This window comes from Taeniopygia guttata, chromosome 5 (genome assembly GCF_048771995.1).
Source record: "Taeniopygia guttata chromosome 5, bTaeGut7.mat, whole genome shotgun sequence".
Taxonomy (NCBI): Eukaryota; Metazoa; Chordata; class Aves; order Passeriformes; family Estrildidae; genus Taeniopygia; species Taeniopygia guttata.
Window position 1 is genome coordinate 63,158,613 of NC_133030.1, and position 24,209 is coordinate 63,182,821.

General features: G+C 50.1%; 1 protein-coding gene across 2 annotated transcripts; it reads left to right on the forward strand.

Annotated features, from left to right (window-relative positions):
- The first annotated feature begins 3,771 nt into the window (after positions 1–3,771).
- NEMF (nuclear export mediator factor) lies at positions 3,772–23,728 on the forward strand. 2 transcript variants are annotated; one of them, XM_072930603.1, is made up of 34 exons: positions 3,773–3,957; positions 5,028–5,096; positions 5,397–5,499; positions 7,574–7,699; positions 7,771–7,919; positions 9,490–9,557; positions 10,417–10,503; positions 11,199–11,275; positions 11,698–11,768; positions 11,861–11,936; positions 13,032–13,094; positions 13,260–13,337; positions 13,637–13,845; positions 14,265–14,450; positions 14,737–14,800; positions 15,204–15,292; positions 15,907–16,010; positions 16,722–16,784; positions 16,908–17,020; positions 17,876–17,933; positions 18,263–18,321; positions 18,726–18,846; positions 19,204–19,241; positions 19,278–19,498; positions 19,983–20,025; positions 20,109–20,158; positions 20,636–20,789; positions 21,004–21,081; positions 21,155–21,349; positions 21,892–21,924; positions 22,515–22,621; positions 22,695–22,738; positions 22,825–22,904; positions 23,481–23,728. In XM_072930603.1, exons 1-34 carry the CDS (start codon positions 3,899–3,901, stop codon positions 23,556–23,558), a joined length of 3,213 nt encoding a protein of 1,070 aa, XP_072786704.1. In that variant the 5' UTR covers positions 3,773–3,898; the 3' UTR covers positions 23,559–23,728. The 2 variants fall into 2 exon arrangements, with proteins under 2 accessions (XP_072786705.1, XP_072786704.1); XM_072930604.1 differs by having other exon boundaries at positions 3,772–3,957; positions 19,204–19,498.
- The last annotated feature ends 481 nt before the right edge of the window (positions 23,729–24,209 follow it).

Here is a 24,209-nt window from a genome sequence, read left to right on the forward strand (position 1 = left end):
GGAAAGGAAAGGAAAGGAAAGGAAAGGAAAGGAAAGGAAAGGAAAGGAAAGGAAAGGAAAGGAAAGGAAAGGAAAGGAAAGGAAAGGAAAGGAAAGGAAAGGAAAGGAAAGGAAAGGAAAGGAAAGGAAAGGAAAGGAAAGGAAAGGAAAGGAAAGGAAAGGAAAGGAAAGGAAAGGAAAGGAAAGGAAAGGAAAGGAAAGGAAAGGAAAGGAAAGGAAAGGAAAGGAAAGGAAAGGAAAGGAAAGGAAAGGAAAGGAAAGGGAAAGGAAAGGAAAGGGAGAAAGGAGCAGGGGGAGAGGGGAAGGAGGAATGGGAAGGGAGAAAGAAAAGGGGAAAGGATGAGAAGGGGGAAAAGGATGGAGGGAAGGAATGAGAAGAAGGAGGAGGAGAAAGAAGAGAAGAAGGATGTGAAAAACGCCAATCACTTGGTTTTTAAAATTTAAAAAATTTAATAATAATAAAATGGTTATAAAAATAATAATACAATTAGAGTAATAAAGTTTAGAGTTAGGACAATTACAAGACAATAAAAAAGCAAAGAATTATGGAGGTCTGAATGCTCTTGGACACTTAAGTCAGGAAAAGCATCCCTTGTGAACAAAGGAATCACCCTTAAACCAATACACTTGTTGCATATTCATATATCCTTTATGGTTATGCATACATTCTATTTAAAACAAGAAACTCTCTCTGTTGTATGTCAACTGTTTCCTTTAATCCCCTGGCGTCTTCGAGTCTGAGCAAGGCCTGAAGAAACTTAGCTTCTTCTGATAAGAAGCCATGAATTCCTCTCCTTTGGAAGATTTAGGTGTTCCTCAAAGTGAGTATCTCATCCCTAAAAAAAAAAACCTTCCCCCACATACACAGCCTCTATTTTAACATTATGTTGTAGCCTAAAACTATATTTAACACACTACTGAAGAGAATTAATAGAGCATAACTTCCTAACATTACACATATAATAGTCACTGTAACATTTGCGAAAAGCCAATCATAAAACATGCACTTTTCACAAAGGAGAAGGAGAATACGAAGGAGAAAGAGGAGGGCGGGAAGGCGGAGATGAAGGTGGAAGAAGAGGAGGAGGAGGAGGAGGAGTATAAACGGGAGGGAGGAGCGAGAACAGCAGAGGCAGCAGGAGGAGGAGCAGGAGCAGCAGGAGGAGGATCAGGAGCAGGAGGAGGATTGATTTATTAAAAAAATATGGATATTGATCTAGTATCGATATCCAACTGTGACGGACAAAAACTCTCTAACAGTTTAAAGTTAGAAAGTGTGTGTTTATTGTGTTTATTGTGTGTGGGATCTCTCCCAAATACACACCGCCCCTTCCAGGTGATTACAGAGTCTTTTTATCCATACAAGTATTGAATACCCAAAATACAAATACATATTCATCATTTTGGTACATCCCATTCCCTGCTTCATATGCTAATCACTCCAAAATCTATTAAGCATGAAGTTTGTTCCCTGAAATGGGTCGGTGTCCCTTTCATGGGGAGGGGTCCCAAAATGAGGAAGTCAATGAAGTCTTCCTCGTTCTGACCTTTCTACCTTTTCAATGCAAATATGACAAATGAACTCTTGGTAGAACTCCCATTCCTTGTCTTCAATTGGTTTCAGAACAGAGGAGCCCCACAATTGTCTTATGTTCCTAAAAGCTATTTATCAGTTTCTATATTCTTCATTATAAACCCAGCTAACCAAACATTGTGCTGACAAGCAATCAATTATCAGTTAACTACTAACTCCTAACTTCATCAAGGCCTACTCATTTATTATTCTTATTTTAATTAACTCTAGTAAGGCTTATTTCTAACTAAAATCTTAGCTCCTCAAAATCTCTAAATGCCTTAAAGTTTACGTTTCAGGATCAGGAGCAGCAGGAGGAGGATCAGGAGGAGGATCAGGAGCAGCAGGAGGAGGATCAGGAGGAGGAGCAGGATCAGGAGGACGAGCAGGAGGATCAGGAGCAGGATCAGGAGGAGGAGGAGGATCAGGAGCAGCAGGAGCAGGATCAGGAGGAGGATCTGGAGCAGCAGGAGGGGGATCAGGAACAGCAGGAGGAGGAGCGGGAGGAGGATCAGGAGCAGCAGGAGCAGGATCAGGAGGAGGATCAGGAGCAGCAGGAGGAGGATCAGGAGCAGCAGGAGGAGCAGGAGGAGGATCAGGAGCAGCAGGAGGAGGATCAGGAGCAGCAGGAGGAGCAGGAGGAGGATCAGGAGGAGCAGCAGGATTAGGAGCAGCAGGAGCAGGATCAGGAGCAGCAGGAGGAGGAGAAGGATCAGGAGTAGGATCAGGAGCAGCAGGAGGAGGATCAGGAGGAGGATCAGGAGGAGGATCAGGAGGAGGATCAGGAGCAGCAGGAGGAGGATCAGGAGGAGGATCCGGAGCAGCAGGAGGAGGATCAGGATCAGCAGGAGGAGGATCAGGAGCAGGAGCAGCAGGAGCAGGATCAGGAGCAGCGGGAGGAGGATCAGGAGCAGCAGGAGGAGGAGCAGGAGCAGCAGGAGCAGCAGGAGGAGGAGCGGGAGGAGGATCAGGAGCAGCAGGAGGACGATCGCGAGGCGGGGCAGCAGCATCAGGAGGAGGATCAGGAGGAGGATCCAGAGCAGCAGGAGGAGGATCAGGAGGAGGAGCAGGAGCAGCAGGAGGGGGATCAGGAGCAGCAGGAGGGGGATCAGGAGGAGGAGCAGCATCAGGAGGAGGATCAGGAGGAGGAGCAGGATCAGGAGGAGGATCGCGGGGCGGGGCAGCAGCAGCGGCAGGATGATGATGATGAGGAGGGGGCGGGCCCGGGGCGGAGCGGGGCGGGTCGGCACAAGCCGTAAGCGCTGCGGAGCGGGCTGCGAGCGCCGGGCGCGGTGGCGCACGCCTGTAGTCCCAGCTGCCGGGGAGGCTGAGCCCGACGGATCGCTTGAGCCCAGGAGTTCTGGGCTGCCGTGCGCTGTGCCGAGCGGGCGTCCAAGCTAAGGCCGCCATCAATATGGTGACCCGCGGGGAGCTGCGGGACACCAGGTTGACTAAGGAGGGGTGAACCGGCCCAGGTCGGAGACGGAGCAGGTCAAAGCTCCCGTGGCGGTCAGTAGCGGGATCGCGCCTGTGAATAGCCACGCCAGCGTAGCCTGGGCAATACAGAGACACGCGGGCTCCTCTTTTGCCTCCCCGACACCCCAACACTCACACACCAAAACACAAACACCCCTTCCCCAACACTAACACACACACCAAAACACAAACACCCCTTCCCCAACACTAACACACACACCAAAACACCGCCTCCTACTGACACTAATCACTAACAACCCCGCAACGCTCCATTACACTGCTCACTCACACATACAAATTTTCAACCCAAATCACCCCTCAAATAATACATCTCCGCAAACACTCATGAAAGGTGTCCCGCGGGACCCTTCCTGCCCCACACCCGCGACATCCTTCGGCCACACGCGGGACCCTCTCGCGTGCCTTTTTGTCCCCCTTCCGCCGCCCTCTCCCTTGATCATACACGGACCCTTTTCTGTCACTCCCAGACCCTTTTCTGTCACTCCCAGACCCTTTTTCGTCACTCCCGAACCCTTTTCTGTCATTCCCTAACCCTGTTTTGTCTCTCCCGGACCCTTTTCTGTCACTCCCGGACCCTTTTTTGTCCCCCCGGGCCCCGCTCGCCGCCCGCCCACAGCGCCTCCTGCCGGCCGCGCGCGGCACCGCCCCGCACGCCCCAGCCCATGCGCGGCCGCGGAGCGCCGCGGATTGGCACCGCGCGCGACCCGTAGCGCCTGTGGGCGCAGGCGCGGAGCCGTGAGGGGCCGGGATCGCCGGAGCCGGGATCACCGGGCCGGGATCGCCGGGGCGCCGCGGTCCCTGTGGGTCTCGGCGGCCGGCACCGGCGCCATGAAGTCCCGCTTCAGCACCGTCGATATCCGCGCGGTGCTCGCTGAGCTGCGGCAGAGGTACCGGCACTCCCCGCCCGTGCGGCCCCGGGGAGCGCGGCCCGGCCCGGTGGGACCGGGTCCTGTCCCGGGTCCTGGTCCTGGTCCTGGTTCTGGTTCTGGTCCTGGTTCTGACCCCACTCCTCCTCGTGGCCGTGCTCCCCGCAGTGTCAGGGCTGTGGGGGCTCTGCTCCTCCGTGGCTGTCACAGCTCTGCCCCTCAGCCTCTGCACATCCCCCCAGCCCCGCTGCCATCGCATCCACCCCAGCCACAGCAGGGACACTTCCACTGTCCCAGGGTGCCCCAATGTCCAACCTGGCTTTGGGTACTGCCAGGGATCCAGGGGCAGCCACAGCTGCTCTGGCAATTCCAGCCCAGCCAGGAATTCCCAATTCCCAATCTCCCACCCATCCCTGCCCTCTGGCAGTGGGAGCCATTCCCTGTGTCCTGTCCCTCCATCCCTGTCCCCAGCCCCTCTCCAGCTCTCCTGGAGCCCTTCAGGCCCTGCAAGGGGCTCTGAGCTCTCCTTGAATTCTGCTCCTCTTCAGGGAAACATTCCCAGATCTCCCAGCTGGGAAACTCCTGACATCCTGACACATTTCTGGTGTCCAGCCCCACTCTGAAAGGAGTCACTGGCACACTCAGGCCAGTCCAGACCCATACTGGGATTACTGGTGCCCTGTGCTGGCCAAGGAGCTCCAGTGTCACAGTTCATTTTACATCCCTGCCACAAAGAGGAGCACGGGCAGGAGCTGGCAGCTTTCTCCATTTTATCCATTAGTATAAATCTCTCCATCTAATTTTCTCCCTCTTTAACTGCTGTGTCTTAAGAGCAGTTTCTCCATCTCTCTGTGGTTGTTGCTTCCAGCTCATTCCATTAATCTTCCTTTGCTGCCCTTTTGGTTACTCCTTGGTAAATTATCATAACTTGGTAATTTATCATAACTTGGTAATTTATCATAACTTGGTAATTTATCATAACTTGGTAATTTATCATAACCTGCCCTTCTGTGTGCTTTAATTGGCACTGGGATTTTCCAGCCAGTTGTGTTTTGGATTTCCCAGAGCATTCCTTGTTTTCCTTTTGGCAGCTTGTTGGGAATGAGAGTGAACAATGTTTATGATGTGGATAACAAGACCTATCTCATCCGCCTGCAAAAGTAAGAGCGTTAAATATCTTTGTTTATAAATTCTTTACAAATGCTGTGTGGAAATAAGAATTTTTAAATTGTCTGCAGTAGTTTCCGACTTGTTTTCAGTGAAATTCTGCTGGTTTTTGGCAAAATGCAGTAATTTTTACGCAGAAAGTCCACAGGAAATAGGATATGGAGAGGGAAACGCTGCAGAAAACTGCAAAGGGGTGGGTGTGGGGTGGCTGCTCCTGTGCCAGGTGGGATCCAGCAGACCCTGGTGTGGAAGGGGGTTTTGGGGTGCAGCTCCTGTGTTTGTTCTGCCCCCAGGCCGGAGTGCAAGGCCACGCTGCTGCTGGAGTCCGGCATCCGCATCCACCTGACGGAGTTCGAGTGGCCCAAGAACATGATGCCCTCCAGCTTTGCCATGAAGGTAACTCAGCTGGCTCTGTGTCTGTGCAGTGCCTGCAGGTCAGCAAGGAATGCTCCCCTGCTGTCCTGGGAGGCAGGAAAATAGGGAAGGATTATCCCAGTGAATCCCCATCCTGCAGCTGGCTGAGGGCAAGGGAAGAGCAAACGTGGGCTTGGGGTCACGTCACTTGTTGGAATTTGAGGTATTGATGATTCTGAGATGTAAAAAGTCTTTGTTTTTTTTGCCTTGTTGCTAAAGAAGAAGTTATAATTTGTTTGTGTTGGTTTTTAAGGTTGTTTATTCTGTTTATCTCTAACATGTTCTGCTGCCCTGCCGCAGCTCTGTCCTGCAGGGCAGCGTGTGGGGCTCTGCCCTCAGTGGGATGGTACAAACATTAAATACCACAAACTACCTGTGCTGGATTTACAATAACGTGCCAATATCTATTATTTACATTGAACAGTGTGTTTCTAGCTTAAACTAATAGAAAAATGCCTAAACTACAGTGAAATATGGAGGGCATGAAGAAGGAGAAAAAGGACAAGACACACTTAATTTCTTTTATCTTGTCCCTTTTGAACTTTTAATCTAGAATCTTAAAATTTTACTTTTGTACCCGTGCCACACTTAATTATTACTTATATCAGACACTCAGAGCTGGTAATTCATCCTGTAAGATTGAAAACTCTTTTCCATGGACAGAGATCACAGCCAGTGTCTCTGGGGGCTCTGTCCAGGGGGGTTCCTGACCCCTGCCAGGGTCCCAGGGCAGCCAGAGGGAAGCCCTGGATTCCCACAATCACTGATGTTCAGTGCCTGAAAGAGTGAATATTTAAATTTATAAAAACCTTTTATCAACTGTATTTATAATTTTTATAAACCTTATTTATAAATTCCTCCTAGAATGTTGCTGCAGTAAAATCCTTGTCATTCCAGCTGGATTGTGTGAGTTTTTAGTTGCTGGGTGCTCCGGAGTCCTGTTCAGTCTGCTGAGCTCTGGGGGTTCAGGCCTTGCTCCAGGCTCTCAGGCTGGGCTCCTGCAGGTGCTCCATGGGTGGATCCATGGGGATGCAGCCTGGGATGACTCCCATGGATCTGTTTATCCTCTGGGTGCAGCCAGAAGTCACTCAGCAGAGATTCTCCAGGGTGGCTTTCCACAGCACAGATGGATGCAGGGATAATCCCAATTTTCTTTGCAAAATAAACTCTTAGAATTTGAACCAGCTGCTCCCTTGAGCTAAACAAACAACATGGAAAAAATGTCTTAATGTTAAGAATTTGGCTCAATTATATTTATAATTATAAAAATGAAGGTGTTACTTTGGTGAGCATCAACATTTTTACTCTTGTGATATTTGAGTCGAATTGGAAGTGGTTGGTGCCACAGGAGGGCTCTATAGCCAAGCCATTCCCAGGTGTTTCCAGATGTTTCCCAGACATTTTTCCCACCCCTCTGATGCCTGGAGAGGCTGCCTAGAACAGAGGTTAGACAGAGTTAAGGGGTAAAGGAAGTTATTTATTGAAAGGCCTTCAAAGGGCACACCTTGGGCAGTGCAGGAGTCTTGTAGGGGCTACACCCAGGTGGGACAACAATCACGAGTGTTTCAGACAGATAAAAAGTTATTCTGTTTGCATATCAGAGATCAATTGTCCAATTACAGCTTCAGGTAATGAAGTCACTTACTCCAAGTTTGCCCTCTGTCCTGGTTTAGGGCAAATTTGGGGGAGAACCTCCAAAGGGGTTTCTCTAGAAAGCAGATTCAATCAGCCGGTTCAGGAAAAATACTTTTTCAGAGAAAAGTGAAAAAACTGTTTATTTCACAGGCAAAGCATTCACCTGCACAAAAAAAACAACCCAGAAAACCAAAAAAAACCAAAAAAAAAACCCCCAATATTAAACAATAAACCCCCGTAATTAATTCACTGCTGTTTACATTTTCCGGGGCCTGAGCCAGAGGTGTCCTTGAGTTTCAGGAATTGTTTTGCCTTGCTAAAACGGGAGAGAACAGCAGGTGAGAGCTGAGTTTAGAGTTCCCCACTGGGGCAGCCCTGGTGTGAAAAGCACAAAAGCTCAAACTGCAGAACTGCCCCGCAGTGCCGGAAGCACTTGAGGACGCGGCGCTTGGTGAGCGTGCGGCAGCTGGGCGTGGACCGCGTCGTGGACCTGCAGTTCGGCAGCGAGCAGGCCGCCTACCACCTGATCCTGGAGCTCTACGACAGGGTGAGCAGCGCTGCCGTGTCCCCCGGCCCGGGACACCGCGCTGGCCTCGCTGAGGGTCCCCCCGCTCGCAGGGCAACGTCGTCCTCACCGACCACGAGTACCTGATCCTGAACATCCTGAGGTTCCGCACCGACGAGGCCGACGACCTCCGCTTCGCCGTCCGGGAGCGGTACCCGGTGGAGAGCGCCAAAGCTGCTGTGCCCCTGCCCACCCTGGACAGGTAATCCCAATTCCACAGCTGATATTTGGTGTTTCCAGTGCAAATCTGCTGTGCCCCTGCCCGCCCTGGGCAGGTAATCCCAGTTCCACAGCTGATATTTGGTGTGGCCAGTGCAAATCTGCTGTGCCCCTGCCCACCTTGGACAGGTAATCCCAGTTCCACAGCTGATATTTGGTGTGGCCAGTGCAAATCTGCTGTGCCCCTGCCCACCCTGGACAGGTAATCCCAATTCCACAGCTGATATTTGGTGTGGCCAGTGCAAATCTGCTGTGCCCCTGCCCACCCTGGACAGGTAATTCCAATTCCACAGCTGATATTTGGTGTTTCCAATGCAAATCTGCTGTGCCCCTGCCCACCCTGGACAGGTAATCCCAGTTCCACAGACGATATTTGGTGTTTCCAGTGCAAATCTGCTGTGCCCCTGCCCACCCTGGACAGGTAATCCCAATTCCACATCTGATATTTCTTATGGCCAGTGCAAAGCTGCTGTGCCCCTGCCCACCTTGGACAGGTAATTCCAATTCCACAGCTGATATTTCTTATGGCCAGTGCAAAGCTGCTGTGCTCCTGCCCACCCTGGACAGGTAATCCCAATTCCACAGCTGATATTTGGTGTGGCCAGTGCAAATCTACTGTGCCCCTGCCCACCTTGGACAGGTAATCCCAGTTCCACAGCTGATATTTGGTGTTTCCAGTGCAAAAGCTGCTGTGCCCCTGCCCACCCTGGACAGGTAATCCCAGTTCCACAGCTGATATTTGGTGTTTCCAGTGCAAATCTGCTGTGCCCCTGCCCACCCTGGACAGGTAATCGCAATTTCTGTTGGAGTCCGAAATGCAAGGAATTCTCTGAACTTTGGGCATGTAAGCCAAAGTTTAGAATTAAACACAGGGTTTGATCTGAGACCTTGGAAAAGGCTCCCAGACTGAGGCGTTAGAAGTGAGAATGTGGATTTGTAGTCTAAAGCAGAGTACATTAAGAAGAAGAAAGTTTAGAGTTTTAGAGATTAAGGTATAGAAATAAAAGTTCCACAGGTAAAAAGGGAGTTTTGACTGCAGTACTGTGGGTTTGTGTGCCATAACATGATTGGCTAAGAAAGCTGACGCTGTAGCATGGCTCAATAAAATGAAATATTTAAGGATTGGGTTAAAAACATGAATATCCTTGTTGGCAGTGTTTTATTGGTCAATAAATCCTTAAAAATACTTGTAACTGAGGGTCTTGTGACCTTCTGATCCGTGGAGTGAAGATGTGAGCTGAACTCACCTTTCTTGTTCATGTAGAAGATAAGAAAATAAACCACATTATCTAAAAAACTCAGAGGTCCCATCTCTAACTCATTCCAAACTCCTTCAGAAATCCCCATCAATTTCAGAGCTCATAAATGGTGTATTTATTGGCATAAACCCAAATTTGCCAGAGCTGTGAAAATCTTTGGGTGGGTAGTTTATTACAGGCCATTTTTAGTTTTCATTTTTTAAAGCGAAAATGTTTTGTAGCTTCTAAGCAATGCAATGTTGTTTTAAAACAGATTATTCTTTGGAATTGCAACTTCCCATTTTCTCCCTGCAGGTTAACTGAAATAGTCTCAAATGCACCCAAAGGGGAGCAGCTGAAGAGGGTCCTTAACCCACTCCTTCGTAAGTGATTTGGCTTTGTTGGATGAAATGAGGTCACTCAGTGTGTGCTGGAAAACGTGAATAACTTCTCACAGAATCCTGGAGTGGTTTGGATTGGGGTTTGGAACCTTAAAGCCCATCTCATTCCTCCCCCAGCCTTGGGCAGGGACATTTCCTACCCTCCCACCTGCCTTGGGGAACAGGGATTTACTGAGCAGCAGTGGTGAGACCTGGCTGGGGCTCTGCTGGAGCTCTGCCTCGGGGCATTTTGCACCAAAATCCTGGTACCAGACAGGAGCTGTAAGTGTCAAGTCAGGTTTTCCTGAGCACAGAACCAAATTTGTCATGTTGGAGGTCACCAGAACAAATCTGGCTTTCCTCCTGACCTGCCAATGCTGCTCAAACAGAATTTCCTGAGCAGCTCAAATCACACCTGAGCATGACTTTCCCCATCTCTTGATTCTCTTTTCCACCACCCTTTTCTCTCTCTTTCTCTACTTGGCTCTCTTAAATAATTGCTATTGCTAAATAATAATAATAAATGTATAATTGCTAATTACTGTCCCCCACTGACCCCAGTTGTGCTGTATCCATGCTGGATTTGGTGTTTCTGATCCTGTCATGTTTGCAACCTTGGCCTCACGTGGTGTTATTGATCCAAATACCAGGCACAGCTGCTCCACTCTAAAATCCCCACCATTTTTCCCTTTGTGGGAATTTTGGCTGTTTCTCATCCTCTCTTCCTTACCCCCCATCCCTCCTGCCCCTTCCCTGATTTTTGGTACTTCTCACTCTCCTCACACTCTTGTGTCCAGTTTTGTTTTTGTTTTTAATGCAAATTTTCTACAGATGATCCTTCACTATTTCTTTTTCTTAACAGCTTATGGGTCCTCTCTCATCGAGCACTGCCTTATAGAAGCTGGGTTTTCTGGAGCTGTCAAAATAGATCAACATCTGGAAAAGAAAGGTGTAATATTTTAAAGGCTGGGCCATAAATATGGGGATTTTTATGTCTGTGTAGTGTTTTTTTCCCCAAAGAGATGAGTAAACCTATGGTTCTGACCATATGGTTTTGTTTTTTAATGTTTTTAGCTTGGGGACCAGCCTTGTTTACATCAAAATTCTTGATTTGTGCATAAATTGGAGATAAAATATCAGATTGTTCCTGTAGTCTAACTGGTTTTATAGTGAGACACCACCTCACCCATGAGGTGAGTTCTGGTTGTTTGACAAGAAGAATTAACATCCAAGTCTTTATTTGTAGCAAACGTTGGGGATTTTCTAAAGTAGCAGCTTTACATTTATTAGGAAATTAAAGATTTAGGTAATAAAATCAGAAAATATTTTCCTACAGTCTTATTTTGCTCGTGTATTTTATATTTGCCATAAATCCAGAGGATTTTTTCCTTCTTACTGAATTATGGTGCAGTAAAAAAATAACTTCTCACAGCTTCTGGTTTATGCTTTACCCTCTGCAGCTGTAATTTCATAAAGTGCTGTTTATTTGTGGGGTCTTTTTTTCCGCCTGAAACTTGAATAATTATGTGCAAAAAGCATCTAAATAAATTTTTATATTAAAAATTCCCCAGATGTAAACTCAGACTCCTGTTGAAAATAAGCAATAATTGCAGGGATGAAATATTTCTGCTCTTTTCTCTTCAGAAAACCTTGAAAAGGTTCTTTCAGCTCTAGAGAAAGCAGAAGAATACATGGCCCTCACTGACAACTTCAGTGGAAAGGTGGGTCCAGGGTGGGTTACCAATGATTTGGAATTGCAGAGTTAAGCTGGCAAGCAGGAATTGCTCAGGAAAACCCAATTTCTGCTGTTCCCAGCTGTGGATTTTATTCCTGGGTGTCAGGTGCTGATGTGGAATGGAAATTGCTTCTTTCCACGGGCTGGACAGCAATTAAATAATGCACAGGCAGATTGTAGAAATCCTGGGAGATTTGCACTTGGAGTTTAGTAGGTTCTGTAATAAATCCTACACAGAAACTCTGCATTTATGGGATAGTTCTGAGGGCTGGAAGTTCACTTCTTTTTCCAGAAAAAACTGGAGTCAAGACAAGCCAGTGGGGTCAGGCACAAGGTTCCCTGCTGGAATTACTAATTGATGATACCTAAACCTTTCCACAGACAAATTATATTTTTGTCTTCTTTCAGGGTTATGTTATCCAGAAAAGGGAGAAAAAGCCAAGTCTGGAACCAGATAAACCAGCAGAAGATATCTACACGTAAATATTTGAAGTATTCCTTCCTTTGTTTCTACTAGTCTGCATAACAGAAATTCATTTTCAGGTGATAATATCAAATGTGTATTTTACAGATATGAGGAATTTCATCCTTTCTTGTTTTCTCAACATTCAAAATGTCCCTACTTGGAATTTGACTCATTCAATAAGGTACAGTGCTTTTGCTGATGCTGTACTTAAGTGCTTGAATTGACTGCTGCTAAAAAGAGTAATTAAAACATAGTGCAGGGGTGGGTAATGAAAGCACAGACCTTGGAAGGGGTGAATCATTTTCTGGATAAATGTTTGATGAGAAGAAGCCAACCCCAGCAGGGCCTTTGGGCTGCAGCTGGGCAGTGCTGGCTCCTGAGCTCAGATCCTGGAGGGTGGAACCTGTGAGGGAGGTGGAAGCTTTTCAGACCCCGAGATGTTTTGTTCTGGGGAGCTGCAATCTGAGCTGTCTCTGGAGTTAACAGTTGTGGCAGGCACCACATTTACACTCCTCCTGTTCCTGCTCTGAAAGCCTCAGGCCTTTTGTTTGGTGTTTCCTTGGTCCTTGACTGTCCTTTCTGGTCCTTGACTCACGAACATCTGAACTAATTAACTGCCTCTTGTTCTTGACCTTGATCTCCAGAATTCCCACTCCATGCTTCTTCCCTGCTTCCTGCCTGAATTTCTGTCATCTCCTCCACTGATCACAGAATCCCACAATGGTTTGGCCTGGAAGGGACTCAAAACCCACCCAGTGCCACCCCTGCCATGGCAGGGACACCTCCACTGTCCCAGGCTGCTCCAGCCTCAGTGTCCAGCCTGGCCTTGGGCACTTCCAGGGATCCAGGGGCAGCCACAGCTGCTCTGGGAATTCCAGCCCAGCCAGGAATTCCCAATTCCCAAATTCCCAGGAGCAGTTCTTAGGCATTCTGGGTCTTTGTGCTTTTTTAAGAGACCCAGTGAAGCAGCAGGGATTCAGGGCAGACAGATCTGGCTTTGCAACCACTTAATCTGAACCAAAGCAGCTTTTCCATCATTTCTTAGCAAAAAGATGAGCCATTGCTTGGCCACTGTTTTCATTCTGTGGTTGCAGTGAGACTCAGCCCTGAGTGTCCTGCTGGACTCATCCCACGGGAAGGGAAATGGAGAAAGCTCCTGGAGGTTGTCTCAGCCTCTATCACCTCCTTTAGAGCTTTGCAGCCCTTTGCAGGGGCCCTCTGTGCCTGCTCTGAGTCAGGCCAGCCTGGGCATTCTGCAACCTGATGTCTCTTGCAGGCAACAGATGAGTTCTACTCCAAGCTGGAGGGGCAGAAGATTGATCTGAAGGCCTTGCAGCAGGTGTGTTCTGGTCCAGGCCTGGGCAGCTGGGATGCCTCCAGAGGCTTCTCTTGCTTCTTGCAGTGATTACCTGATGCCACTTGGTAATGGCATCAGGTAATCACTTCTATATATAAATATAAATATATTTTAATATAATTTTTTTTGCCATCTTGTATTTAAAAGGAAAAACAAGCCTTGAAGAAACTTGAAAATGTCCGTAGGGACCATGAGCACAGACTGGAAGCTCTCCAGCAGGCTCAGGTAAGACAGATTTTGGGTTTTAATTTTAAAAAATGCATAATCACACCACCATGGGATGGTTTGGTTGGGAGGGAACTTCAATCCCATCCAGCTCCAGGGGCAGAGACACCTTCCACTATCCCAGGCGCTGCAGCCTGGCCTGGAACACTTCCAGGGGTTGGCAGCACTGGAGTTGGATCTTCTCCTGTGCCACCACTTCAGTCCATCCTTGGATTTCTTCACCGTTGCTTCCATTTTTACCAAAACTGCTGCTGAGCAGGCGTTTGGCTGCAGTGCTCCAAGCTCCTCCTTTCCCTAAGGAAGCTGACAAGCTGAAGGGAGAGCTGATAGAGATGAACCTGGCGGTGGTGGACAGGGCCATCCAGGTGGTGCGCAGCGCCCTGGCCAACCAGATCGACTGGACCGAGATCGGCGCCATCGTCAAGGAGGCCCAGGCCCAGGGGGACCCCGTGGCCACGGCAATCAAAGAGTTAAAGCTGCAGACAAACCACATAACCATGCTGCTGAGGTGAGTGCACTGCATCAGGAGCTTAAGGGTTTAAAAATACCCCAAAACGGCTTTTTCATACCCAAAAGTTTTGGTATAAAAGCTGGGATGCGGCAAAGTTAACCCGTGGATTTTTGGTTACCTTACTTTCAGAAATGGCAGTTTATAGAATAAACTTGTTTGCAGTCAGTTCCTTGGATTGGAAAAATTGGGTCTTTATCTTCTGCTTTTGTTTTCTTTTTCCCTCCCAAATGTGGCTGACTCCAAGACAAAAAAGGATTGGCACATGAAGCTTCCTGTGTCTGCACAGTGTGAAGGGTTTAGGGGCTCCTTGGGCCATTTCTAAACTTCTGAGAGAAGTAAACTAAGAGCACATTGCACCAAGGATTAAAAATTAACCAGTCCTCTTATCTTAATCATCTGATGTTGTGTGTTTTTAGGAACCCCTATGTGTTATCTGAAGAGGAAGAGGAGGAGGACGATGCTGACGTAGAGAAGGAAGAAACAGAAGAACCAAAGGGAAAAAAGAAAAAGAATAAAACCAAACAGTTGAAGAAACCTCAGAAAAACAAACCCTCATTGGTTGATGTTGATCTCAATTTGTCTGCCTATGCCAATGCCAAAAAGTAAGATTTTTCAGTAAATAGATGTTTTTGTAGGGAAAAAATCTCTGGGTGTGCAGTTGTTAGTGATAATATTGCAGGAGGAAGGTTTTTGGGATATCTTGTTAAAAATTGAAATAGCAGCTTGTCCTGAGCTCTGGGATGGGAATTGCCCTGGTGCAGAGCAGCTGCTCTGTGGCTCACAGTGATTGAATTTTCCAGTTCTGCCCCTGGAACAAGAGGCCTGGGATGAGTGGGATAAGGACAAAGGAGTGGATGTGCTAGGATTTCAATCACTTGTATTTCACAGGTACTATGATCACAAAAGACATGCAGCTAAGAAAACTCAGAAGACAGTGGAAGCTGCAGAAAAGGTATTTTTTCCCCTTGTATTTTAGAAGATATTTAAAAGGGAAATCCTGACCTGATCTGAGCAGCCCTAACAAAACATGAAAGGAAAACCAATCACCCAGGGTTGTTTTATTCTTGACATTTGGAGCTCAGTGGAGGATTGCACATCCCTGATGGATCCTCCTTGGGAATACTCAGAGCAGGTGGAGATGCTGACAGACCAGGACTTAGAGTGGACAATCAGTGGAAATCCTTCCAATCCAAGAGCTGATCATTTCAGGGAGCAGCTCTGCAGAGTTTTAAGAGCAGGGCTGGGTGGAGCCTGCACCGTGATCAAGCCCAGAGCCATTTCCTACCAAATTTCAGTGTTCAGTGGGGAATTCTGTGGTTCCTGCTGGATGGTGATGGTGCTTTCTGTCCAAACAGGCTTTTAAATCAGCTGAGAAGAAGACAAAGCAAACCCTGAGGGAAGTTCAGACTGTCACCACCATCCAGAAGGCCAGAAAGGTCTATTGGCAAGTACAGCTCCAGCATCCTTCTCTCACGCCCTGTGTCAGGATGGATCCTCCCTGGCTTAGCAGGAGCTCTTTAGGATTTCTGAGCACTGCACTTTGGATGGAGTCTCCTTAAAGGTTCTTCTCAAAGTCAGAGGATCCCAGAATGGTTCCCAGGGACAGCAGCCTGGAGGAGCCGTGGCTGCCACGTCCCTGGAAGTGTCCAAGGCCAGGCTGGACATGGCCTGGAGCAGCCTGGGACAGTGGGAGGTGTGATGATCTTTAAGGTTCCTTCCAACCCAAACCATTCTGGGCTTCTGTGCTTTAAAAAACAACAAACAAGTGGAACAAAACCTCAAGGTTTTTAATCACCTAATGACTGAATTATTAAAATAAAAATAAATAGGAAGGTTGTGCTGCTTGTTCCATCTCCAAATCTCATTGCCAGTGATGCTGTAGTTGCCCCATACATTCTTTTTATGTCCCAGGCCTGTGGATGGAAGTAAAAATACTTTCAGTCTCATCAATTGTAGGTGCTGAGATGGATATTTTGAGTTTGTTATCAAAAACCACCTGTGCAATGTTCTGTTAGTTCCAGGTGTTACTCACACTGAGGATTTGCTGACATTTGGCAGGTTTGAGAAGTTCCTGTGGTTCATCAGCTCTGAGAATTACCTGGTGATTGCTGGCAGGGATCAGCAGCAGAACGAGCTGATCGTGAAGCGCTACCTCAAACCAGGTGAGCCCTTGTGGGGGTTCCCTCCTCTTTCCCACTCCTGTGAGTGTCCAGGAGTGACTTGGGAAGGTCTCTCTGCTTTGTCCTTGAGCTGGGCCTTGGATCAAAGGGAATTTTGGTCATGGGAATCCCTCTGGTATTGTAAATGCAGGCAAACCCAATGGGAAGAAATGACGATGTCTGACTCAATTCAGAAGGCTGAATTATTTCTTTATTATAACTATGATAAAATACATTAATATACTATATAAAAGGAGGATACTAAAACTACATACTACTTTCTCTAACACAACTCATGACCCTCTCTGAGCCCAGCCCCAGGTGGGTTGGATTGGCCATCAGCTCAAACAATCCTCACCAGAATCCAACCAAGCAATCACTCCAGGGAAACAATTCTCCAAACACATTCCACATGGGAAAACAAGGAGCAGCAATAGAAATAGTTTTCTCTTTCATTTCTCTCTGTGCACCTCTGTGAAAATCCTGAGAGGGAGAGAAATGTGCTGCCACACTCTGGTGCTATGGGGCGAGAGCAGCTTGGCTGGGCTCCCCTCAGGAGCAGAGGAGCTGATTCCCCCTGGGACAAGGATGGACCAAAAGGCTTCTGTGTCCCCACCCTGCCCCTTGCAGCCAGACCAGGCATTTCCATCTAACATCAGAGACTTCCCTGGCTCCAGGGGTGTGTGGATCTGAGGGAAGTCTCCTCTTTCCTAGGGGACATCTACGTGCACGCCGATCTGCACGGAGCCACCAGCTGCGTGATCAAGAACCCCTCAGGTACCTGTGGGGCCCTGGGGACAGGAGCTGGCCGTGCCTTCCCTTGGGATGGCAATCAGCCATGGGAAGCCCCCAAGCTGGTGTGGGCAGGTTTGATGGCTGCTGCTGTGCCGGGTGTTGCAGGTGAGCCCATCCCGCCGCGGACGCTGACGGAGGCGGGGACCATGGCCCTGTGCTACAGCGCTGCCTGGGACGCCCGCGTGGTCACCAGCGCCTGGTGGGTGTCCCACAGCCAGGTGAGCACGTCAGGCACAGCACAGCCCCCCTGGGAGCTGGGGGTGAGCCCAGACAGGGCCCAGGGTGTGCATCGAAGCAAGGCTGTGGGGCTCTCACCAAAGGCGGGCTGGTTTTCTTGTCTCAGGTTTTGTCTTTTATATTTTCACACTCTGTGCTGCTTTAGTGTATGGGTCTAGGCTCCATACCAGGGGGTGCTGAGCTCTCTGCACAGAGCAGGGAGACAAAACAATTCCTGCTCCAGCTGGGCACCAAGGACAAATGATTCAAATCTCAGCCCAGGAGCACAAACACCGTGGGCTGGAGAGAGAAAAACAAGCAGGGTGGGACTGCCTGGGCTGAAGCTGGAATGGGACAATGAACTCCAAGGTGCCAATGGAGCAGAACTGATCCCAGGGAGAGCCCCCGGGAGCGCTCGTGCATTTTGGGACCATTTTGGGTCATTTGGGTGCAGCCCTGGCTGGGCTCTGGTGCTGCCCAAGGTGGATCCATGGAGGAGATCCTTTGAATAAATACCTGCTTCATTCTTTAGCTTCATCCTGCCTCTGCTCTACGGCGTAGCCTGCACAAGGCATCATTATTCCCTGAATGCTCCTGAGTCTATCCTGGGTTTATTTCCTGAGTTACTCACCCAGGACTCCTAAAACACTGTGCTGGTAGGCTGTGACTGGGTTGAAGCATCGCTTAGGAAAATTTCCTACAAAGGAGAGGAAGAGCCCCTTGGATATGGAGTCCTGCAGAGCTGCTACCAGGAGTTCAGCTCCTGCTGAGCCAGTGTTTCTCTTGGTGCTGTTGTCACCTGATGTTGGCCTTCTGTCATAGAGATTTTTTTACAGTTTATCGTGGTTTTCTTTTAGGTTTCTAAAACTGCCCCCACGGGAGAGTATCTCACTACTGGTAGCTTCATGATCCGAGGTGAGGCACAAGGGAACAGTGGGAATGGGATGTTTTCCCAAAGGTTCTGGGCTGTCCTACAGTGGCAGCAGATCCCACTCTTCTCCCAGAAGTCTGTTGGGAATGGCTTGGTCTGAGTATCAGGCAGCTGCAGCAGCAGTTTTGAGCTGAGCCCTGGGCAGAAGTTCATTAACTCAGCTGCTTTTGAGTTCTGTTCTCATCCCAGAGATAAAATGAGCCCCAGTGTAATTTTTTGGTAGCCTGAAGCCTCTAATAAAAATGAATTTTGGAAGTACATCCTGCAGCATGGCTGCTAAACCTCCTCATGAGACTCTCCCTTTGTTTTTCAGGGAAAAAGAATTTCCTTCCACCTTCCTATCTGATGATGGGCTTCAGCTTCTTGTTTAAGGTACAGCTTTTCCCATGCAGCTCCTGCTGGCTTTTGTAATTTGCTTTGAGCTGCAGGAGGTTTATTTTCTGCATCTTGCTTATCAGTGTATTCCCAATTACTTCTTTTCCCACTGGTAAAAATCCCATAAAAAGCTTCTTGCTGATAATGACTCTGCTTTAATTTCCATCTCAGCCCAGTGTGCACTGTCTGCATCCCAAACAGACTCTGGAGCTTCCTGCCTCTGCCAGGGTTGTTACCCCAGCTCTGTTTGGAATCTGAGCATTTCTCTGTGTCACCCTGACTCGTGAGGTTGGCACACTTGGGTCTGGTTTAATTTTGATGGCAGAAAGTGCTAGAAAGGGAAACAAAAGCTGAGTTGTGTGAGCATCGCCAGGCCTGACCCAGAGGCTCCTCGTTTTTAGGTGGATGAGAGCTGTGTCTGGAGGCACCGGGAGGAGAGGAAGGTCAAAGTCCAGGATGAGGATCTGGACACGGTTTCCAGCAGTGCCAGTGAGCTGGTGGCTGAGGAGGTGGAGCTTTTAGGTACTGAGGGGGTGCTGTGGCTGCTGCTGGGGGATCCTTCAGGCTCTGGGTGATCCCAGAGTGTGCATCACTGATAGGACAAAGGAAATGGTTTCACACTGCCAGGGTGCAGGGATGGATGGGATATTGGGGTGGAATTCCTGGCTGGGAGGGTGGGGAGGTTCCCAGAGCAGCTGTGATCCCTGGCAGTGCCCAAGGCCAGGCTGGGCAGGGCCTGGAGCAGCCTGGGACAGTGGAAGTGTCCCTGCCATGGCAGGGGTGGCACTGGATGGGATTTAATGTCCCTTCCAACCCAAACCATCCTGGGATGATGGATCAGTTTGGTATTCCTGTGTTTTCCTGCCCTGGATGCCCCAGATGGAGGAGACAGCAGCAGTGAGGAGGAAAAAGCCGAGGCTGAGGAAGCTCCAGAGGCTGAGGAAGCTCCAGAGGCTGAGGAAGCTCCAGAGGCTGAGGAAGCCACAGCTGAGAGCAGCCATGGTGAAGGCATTGCTGAGCAGGGAGGAGGGAACACTCCTGCTCCAGAGGCTGAATCCGAGGAGGACGATGGAGACTCTGAGGAGGAACACACAGAGCCCCAGAGGGAAGTGAAGGAGGAAGAGGTGAATTATCCAGACACCACAATTGACCTGTCACACCTTCAGCCCCAGAGGTGAGAGGAGCAGCAGCTGGGGCACCTGAGGGTCTCCTGAAACACTGGCAGGACAAGGCTGGGATGCACTGCCATCCCTTCCTTCCATGCTCAGCAATGGGAATGCTGAGAACTGAGCCCTGAGCAGCCTCTGCTCTGCTGAGACCCTGGGATGAGCTCAGCTCCCTGTTGTCCTGGGGCTCCTTAGAGGGTGCAGGGAGCAGGGATTGGGTGGGTGCTCATGGGAAGCTGCACACTGGGGCTCCCTTGGTGCCCAGGCTGTGTTTGTTACTTGTGTGTGTGAGAGAGGAGCTGGCAGAGAGCAAAGATTGTTTTCTAAAGTGAATCCCAGTGTTCCTGCCTTTTCCAGTCACCAAAGCTGGGATTGCCAAGCTCTAGAAAGCTGAGAGTTAGAACCAAGCTGCTGAAGTTTGGGCTGTGGTTGGTGTGTCCATGGTGAGCTGCCCTACATCTGCTGATGAGCTCCTTTTCCACCTCCCCACAGGTCCCTGCAGAAAATCATCCCCAAAGAGGAAGAGCCCAACTTGGTAAGGTCCCAGCTCCAGTGGGTGGCCCAGAGCAGTGGGAGCTGCTGGGCAGGATCTGCCCTAAACTGCCTTTCCCTCCTCAGGGTGACAGCAGGGCCCAGGGCCGGAGGCATCTCTCTGCCAAGGAGAGGAGGTGAGGCCAGTGGGTGTTCCAGGGAATCCCAGAGCCCCAGGATGGTTTGGGTTGGAAGGGACCTTAAATCCCATCCCAATCCACCCCTGCCATGGCTGGGACATCTTCCACCATCCCAGGCTGCTCCAAGCCCTGTCCAGCCTGGCCTTGGGCACTGCCAGGGATCCAGGGGCAGCCACAGCTGCTCTGGAAAAATGCTTCTTCCCCATTCCCTCCCCATGTCCTGGCACATCTGTACCCACTCCAGTCCATGCCCATTGCCCATCCTGCATTTCCAGGGTGAGGTGCTGCTCCTGTCCTTTGGGAATGCTGGCTGGGAACAGTTTTACTCATGGGCTGGAGAGGTTTTTCTGAGGAGGAGCTGCTTCCAGAATTCCTCTGGATCCCTGTGACAGGGAAGCAGGGTGGGAATGCTGTCGGGAGAGCAGCAGCCTCTCTCATCACAACAAATGAGGATGTTGTCATTGTTCTCCTTAGAGAAATGAAGAAAAAGAAGCAGCAGAACAACTCAGAGAACTTGGAGCTGTCTGAAGAGAAGCAGAAGGAGACAGAGACAGAGACACAGCCCCTGGCTGCTCCCAACTGCCACAAGGCAGCTCCAGCCCCTCAGCCCATCAAGCGGGGCCAGAAGGTGGGCAGGGAGCAGGGGGACGTGGACAGCAGTCCCACATTTCCCAGACACCCAGGGCTGCTGGGGTGGTGCTTCTGGAACCAGTCCCTTGCTTACTGGTGAACTCAAAGAATTTGGGATACTGGGAAGGAAGGAGCATTGGGGTCAGCATCTGTGCTTGCAGCACTCTGCTAAAGGCTGTCACTGCTGAAGCTGTTGGTGTTTGCTCCTGCAGAGTAAAATGAAGAAGATGAAGGAGAAGTACAGGGACCAGGACGAGGAGGACCGGGAGCTCATCATGAAGCTGCTGGGGGTGAGGGGGGAGTTGTGCTTCCCCCGGGGTGTGGTGATCTGGTCACCAGCCCTGACCACCTGTGTCACCACAGTCTGCAGGCTCCAACAGGGAGGACAAAGGGAAAAAAGGGAAGAAGGGGAAGACAAAAGAAGAGGCAGCAAAGAAGCAACAGCAGAAAACCAAACCCCTGCGTCACGCAGCAGGAGGGGGCAAGGAGACCCTCCCAGCAGGAATTGTGCTGCACGAGGCACAGGAGCCAGGCCTGGATGAGCTGCAGGAGGACAAGGTGAGGAACAGGGTGAGAAGGTGAGCATCTCTCTCCTCACCTGTCCATGTGTGTCCTTGCTGGGGCTCTCCTGAGCAGCTCCCCTTGGATTTTGGGTGCTGTGGAGAGCTCTGTGTCTGCTGCCAGGGCTCGGGGAGCCCAGTGGATTCCCAGAGCAGCCCAAAGCCCTGCAGCAATCCCTGTGCTGATCCTGTTCCCAGCACAGCCAGAGCTGGGGCTCGGAGCAGTCCCGAGGCTCCCGCTGATCCAGCAGCTCTCCCTCAGCCAGGTGTAGCCGAGCTCCAGCCCTGCTGCTGGCATTTGCTGTCTCTGAGCTCCATCTCCTCCTCCCAGCTCGGCGTGTGCCAGGCAAATTAGAGGCTGGAAAGAAACACTCCACCCTCCCACCCACAGCAAAGTGCTGCTCTCACCTTGCTTGTGAAATGAGTTCTCTTTGCAGAGAGAATGGGGCCTGCTGGTTAAAGAATGTCCTGGGGACAGGGGAGGCAGAAGCTGCTCTGTGGTTTCTGCAGGCCTGACGTGTCCTCTGTTTGTGTGTGCAGGAGGAGCAGGACCAGGAGCAGCCAGGACTGGAGGTAAATGCTCAGTTCTGTAAGGGCCGAGGTGGGGCCGTGTTCCTGCTGGGACTGGGGCATGGGGGAGCCCTCCAGGACTGTTTGAACCTGCTTTAATTGTATTTAAAAAATGATGAACCTCCTTTTCTGCCTGTCCTGCTCATCTCCACGTCCCCCATAACCCAGAGCTGGCTCCAAGGATGTTTGCCCTTGGTGCCTCTGGTCTGGAGGATGACACAATGAGCAGTGCACGGTCTTTAGTTTAGAAGTTTGTTTACATCTAAAATAGCTTCAAACTTTTCTGTAATTACTTTTGTGTAATGACAGGCTGTGGGTGGTGCCCAGGGCTGGTAATAAATTAATTCCTCCATGGAGGAGGATGATGGTGTCTGCTGGAGGAGCTTTGGGTGACCCTTGGCCCAAAGCCAAGATCCAGCCCAGGATGTGATTTTAGTGATGAAACAGGATCCTGGCTTGGCAATTCCATGCCAGTTCCATGCTCAGGGAACCATGGAATGGTTTGCCTTGGAAGGGCCCTTCCAGGCTGGCTGTTCCTGGCTCTGGGAGGGCTGAGCACCGGCCTGGTGCCAGTGGAGCTCTTTGTCCCCCAGGAGAGCGAGGCCCTGCTGGACTCCCTGACCGGGCAGCCCCACCCTGAGGACATCCTGCTCTTTGCTGTGCCCATCTGTGCTCCCTACACAGCCATGGCCAACTACAAGTGAGTGGCAGCTCCTTGCCGGGAGGGCACGTGGTGAGTTTGTTTTATTGACAGAAACCTTTCCTTTGGGCAGGTACAAAGTCAAGCTCACTCCGGGCACCCAGAAGAAGGGCAAAGGTATGGTGTGAGAGCCCCGAGTCCTTTCCTGTGCTCTGCCTGCTGAAGGCTTTTCCAGGCTTTCACTCTTCCCTGTGTTTTTCCAGCTGCCAAGATTGCCTTGCACAATTTCATGCAGTCCAAAGAAGCCAGTGCACGAGAGAAGGACCTGTTCCGCAGCGTGAAGGTGAGGCTGTCCCTGCAGCGTCCCCTCTGCCAAGCAGCAGCAGCAAAATCTCCACAAGTGCCATTCTGGGAGGAAATGCTGCCAAAACTGAGTGTGCTGTTGGGTTTTTTTTAGCAGTGGGGTTTGTCTGTACTTCTGGGGAAGGTGAGAGAGTCCTGCAATGGTTTGGGGTGGAAAGGATTTTAAAAATCCACGGGCAGAGACACTTCCTACTATCCCAGGCTGCTCCAAGCCCATTCCAGGCTGGCCTTGGACACTCCCCAGCTCCTCTGGGAAAGCTCTGCTGCCCAGGCTGGGAAGGACCATGAGAAACTGAGCCTCAGTGGGAGGAGCACTGGGCCTTCTGTTTCTGCATTGTCACTGACTGACAAAAGCAGCAGCTCCAGGACACCCTCTGGGCTTGGAGTGGGAATTCCTGGAGCAGGGGCAGGAGCTTGCACTGGGAGTTGAGGTTGGAGATGTCCTGGTGCCCCTCTCTCCCTGCCGGGTGCTCACCAGGGCCAAGGAAAGGATCATCCCAGTGCTCCAGAAAGGCTTTCTTGCTGTGGTCACTTTCTCCTCTTCCCTGTTCCCTAGGACACAGATTTGTCAAGAAATATTCCTGGGAAGGTGAAAGTGTCTGCACCTCACCTCCAGAACATGAAGAGGAAGTGATTCCATGCTGGGGGCTCTGGCCCCAAACCAGACTCAGGGCTGGGACAGACACAGACCCACGACCAGGACTGAATTCCAGCACCCAGGGCCTGCATTCCTGCTGGTTTAGCTGGACTCGGATACAAATTGCAGATAAATGTGGAATTAAATTGCTGGCATTTGGTCAGGAATGTCCTCCCGTGCTGCTGCTTCTGTGTTCAAGCACTCCCTCCCCACTGCTGGGCAAAGGCTCTGGAATCTGGGCCAGGAAGACTCCAGGTTCAGTTCCAGTGGAGAACGCTTCCTTTGGGAAGCTGGAATTGTGTTTTTCCCCAAGCATTCCCTGGCTGTGGAGAGAGGGAAGGTGCAGGCCCAGATCCCCCCAGCCCAACCTCCAGGAGGGGAGGAAGAGCGGGGCTGGGAGTCAGGATAAACCCCCAGGATCTCTCAGGAATTACAGCACAGGAATTGTTCTACAAGTCAACGTTTTTAATTAGTTTTTGAAGACAGCTTAAAACATGATTCCCCCACTCCCTTCCCCACAGCAGCACGGCCTGGCCCTGTCCCCCGTGTCCCCACAGAGACAGAGCTGCCCCTCTCCATGTCCCTGCAGCCAGGAGACATCCCTGGGGCTGCTCCAGCAGCAGGGAACAGCACAAACACTCTCAGTTA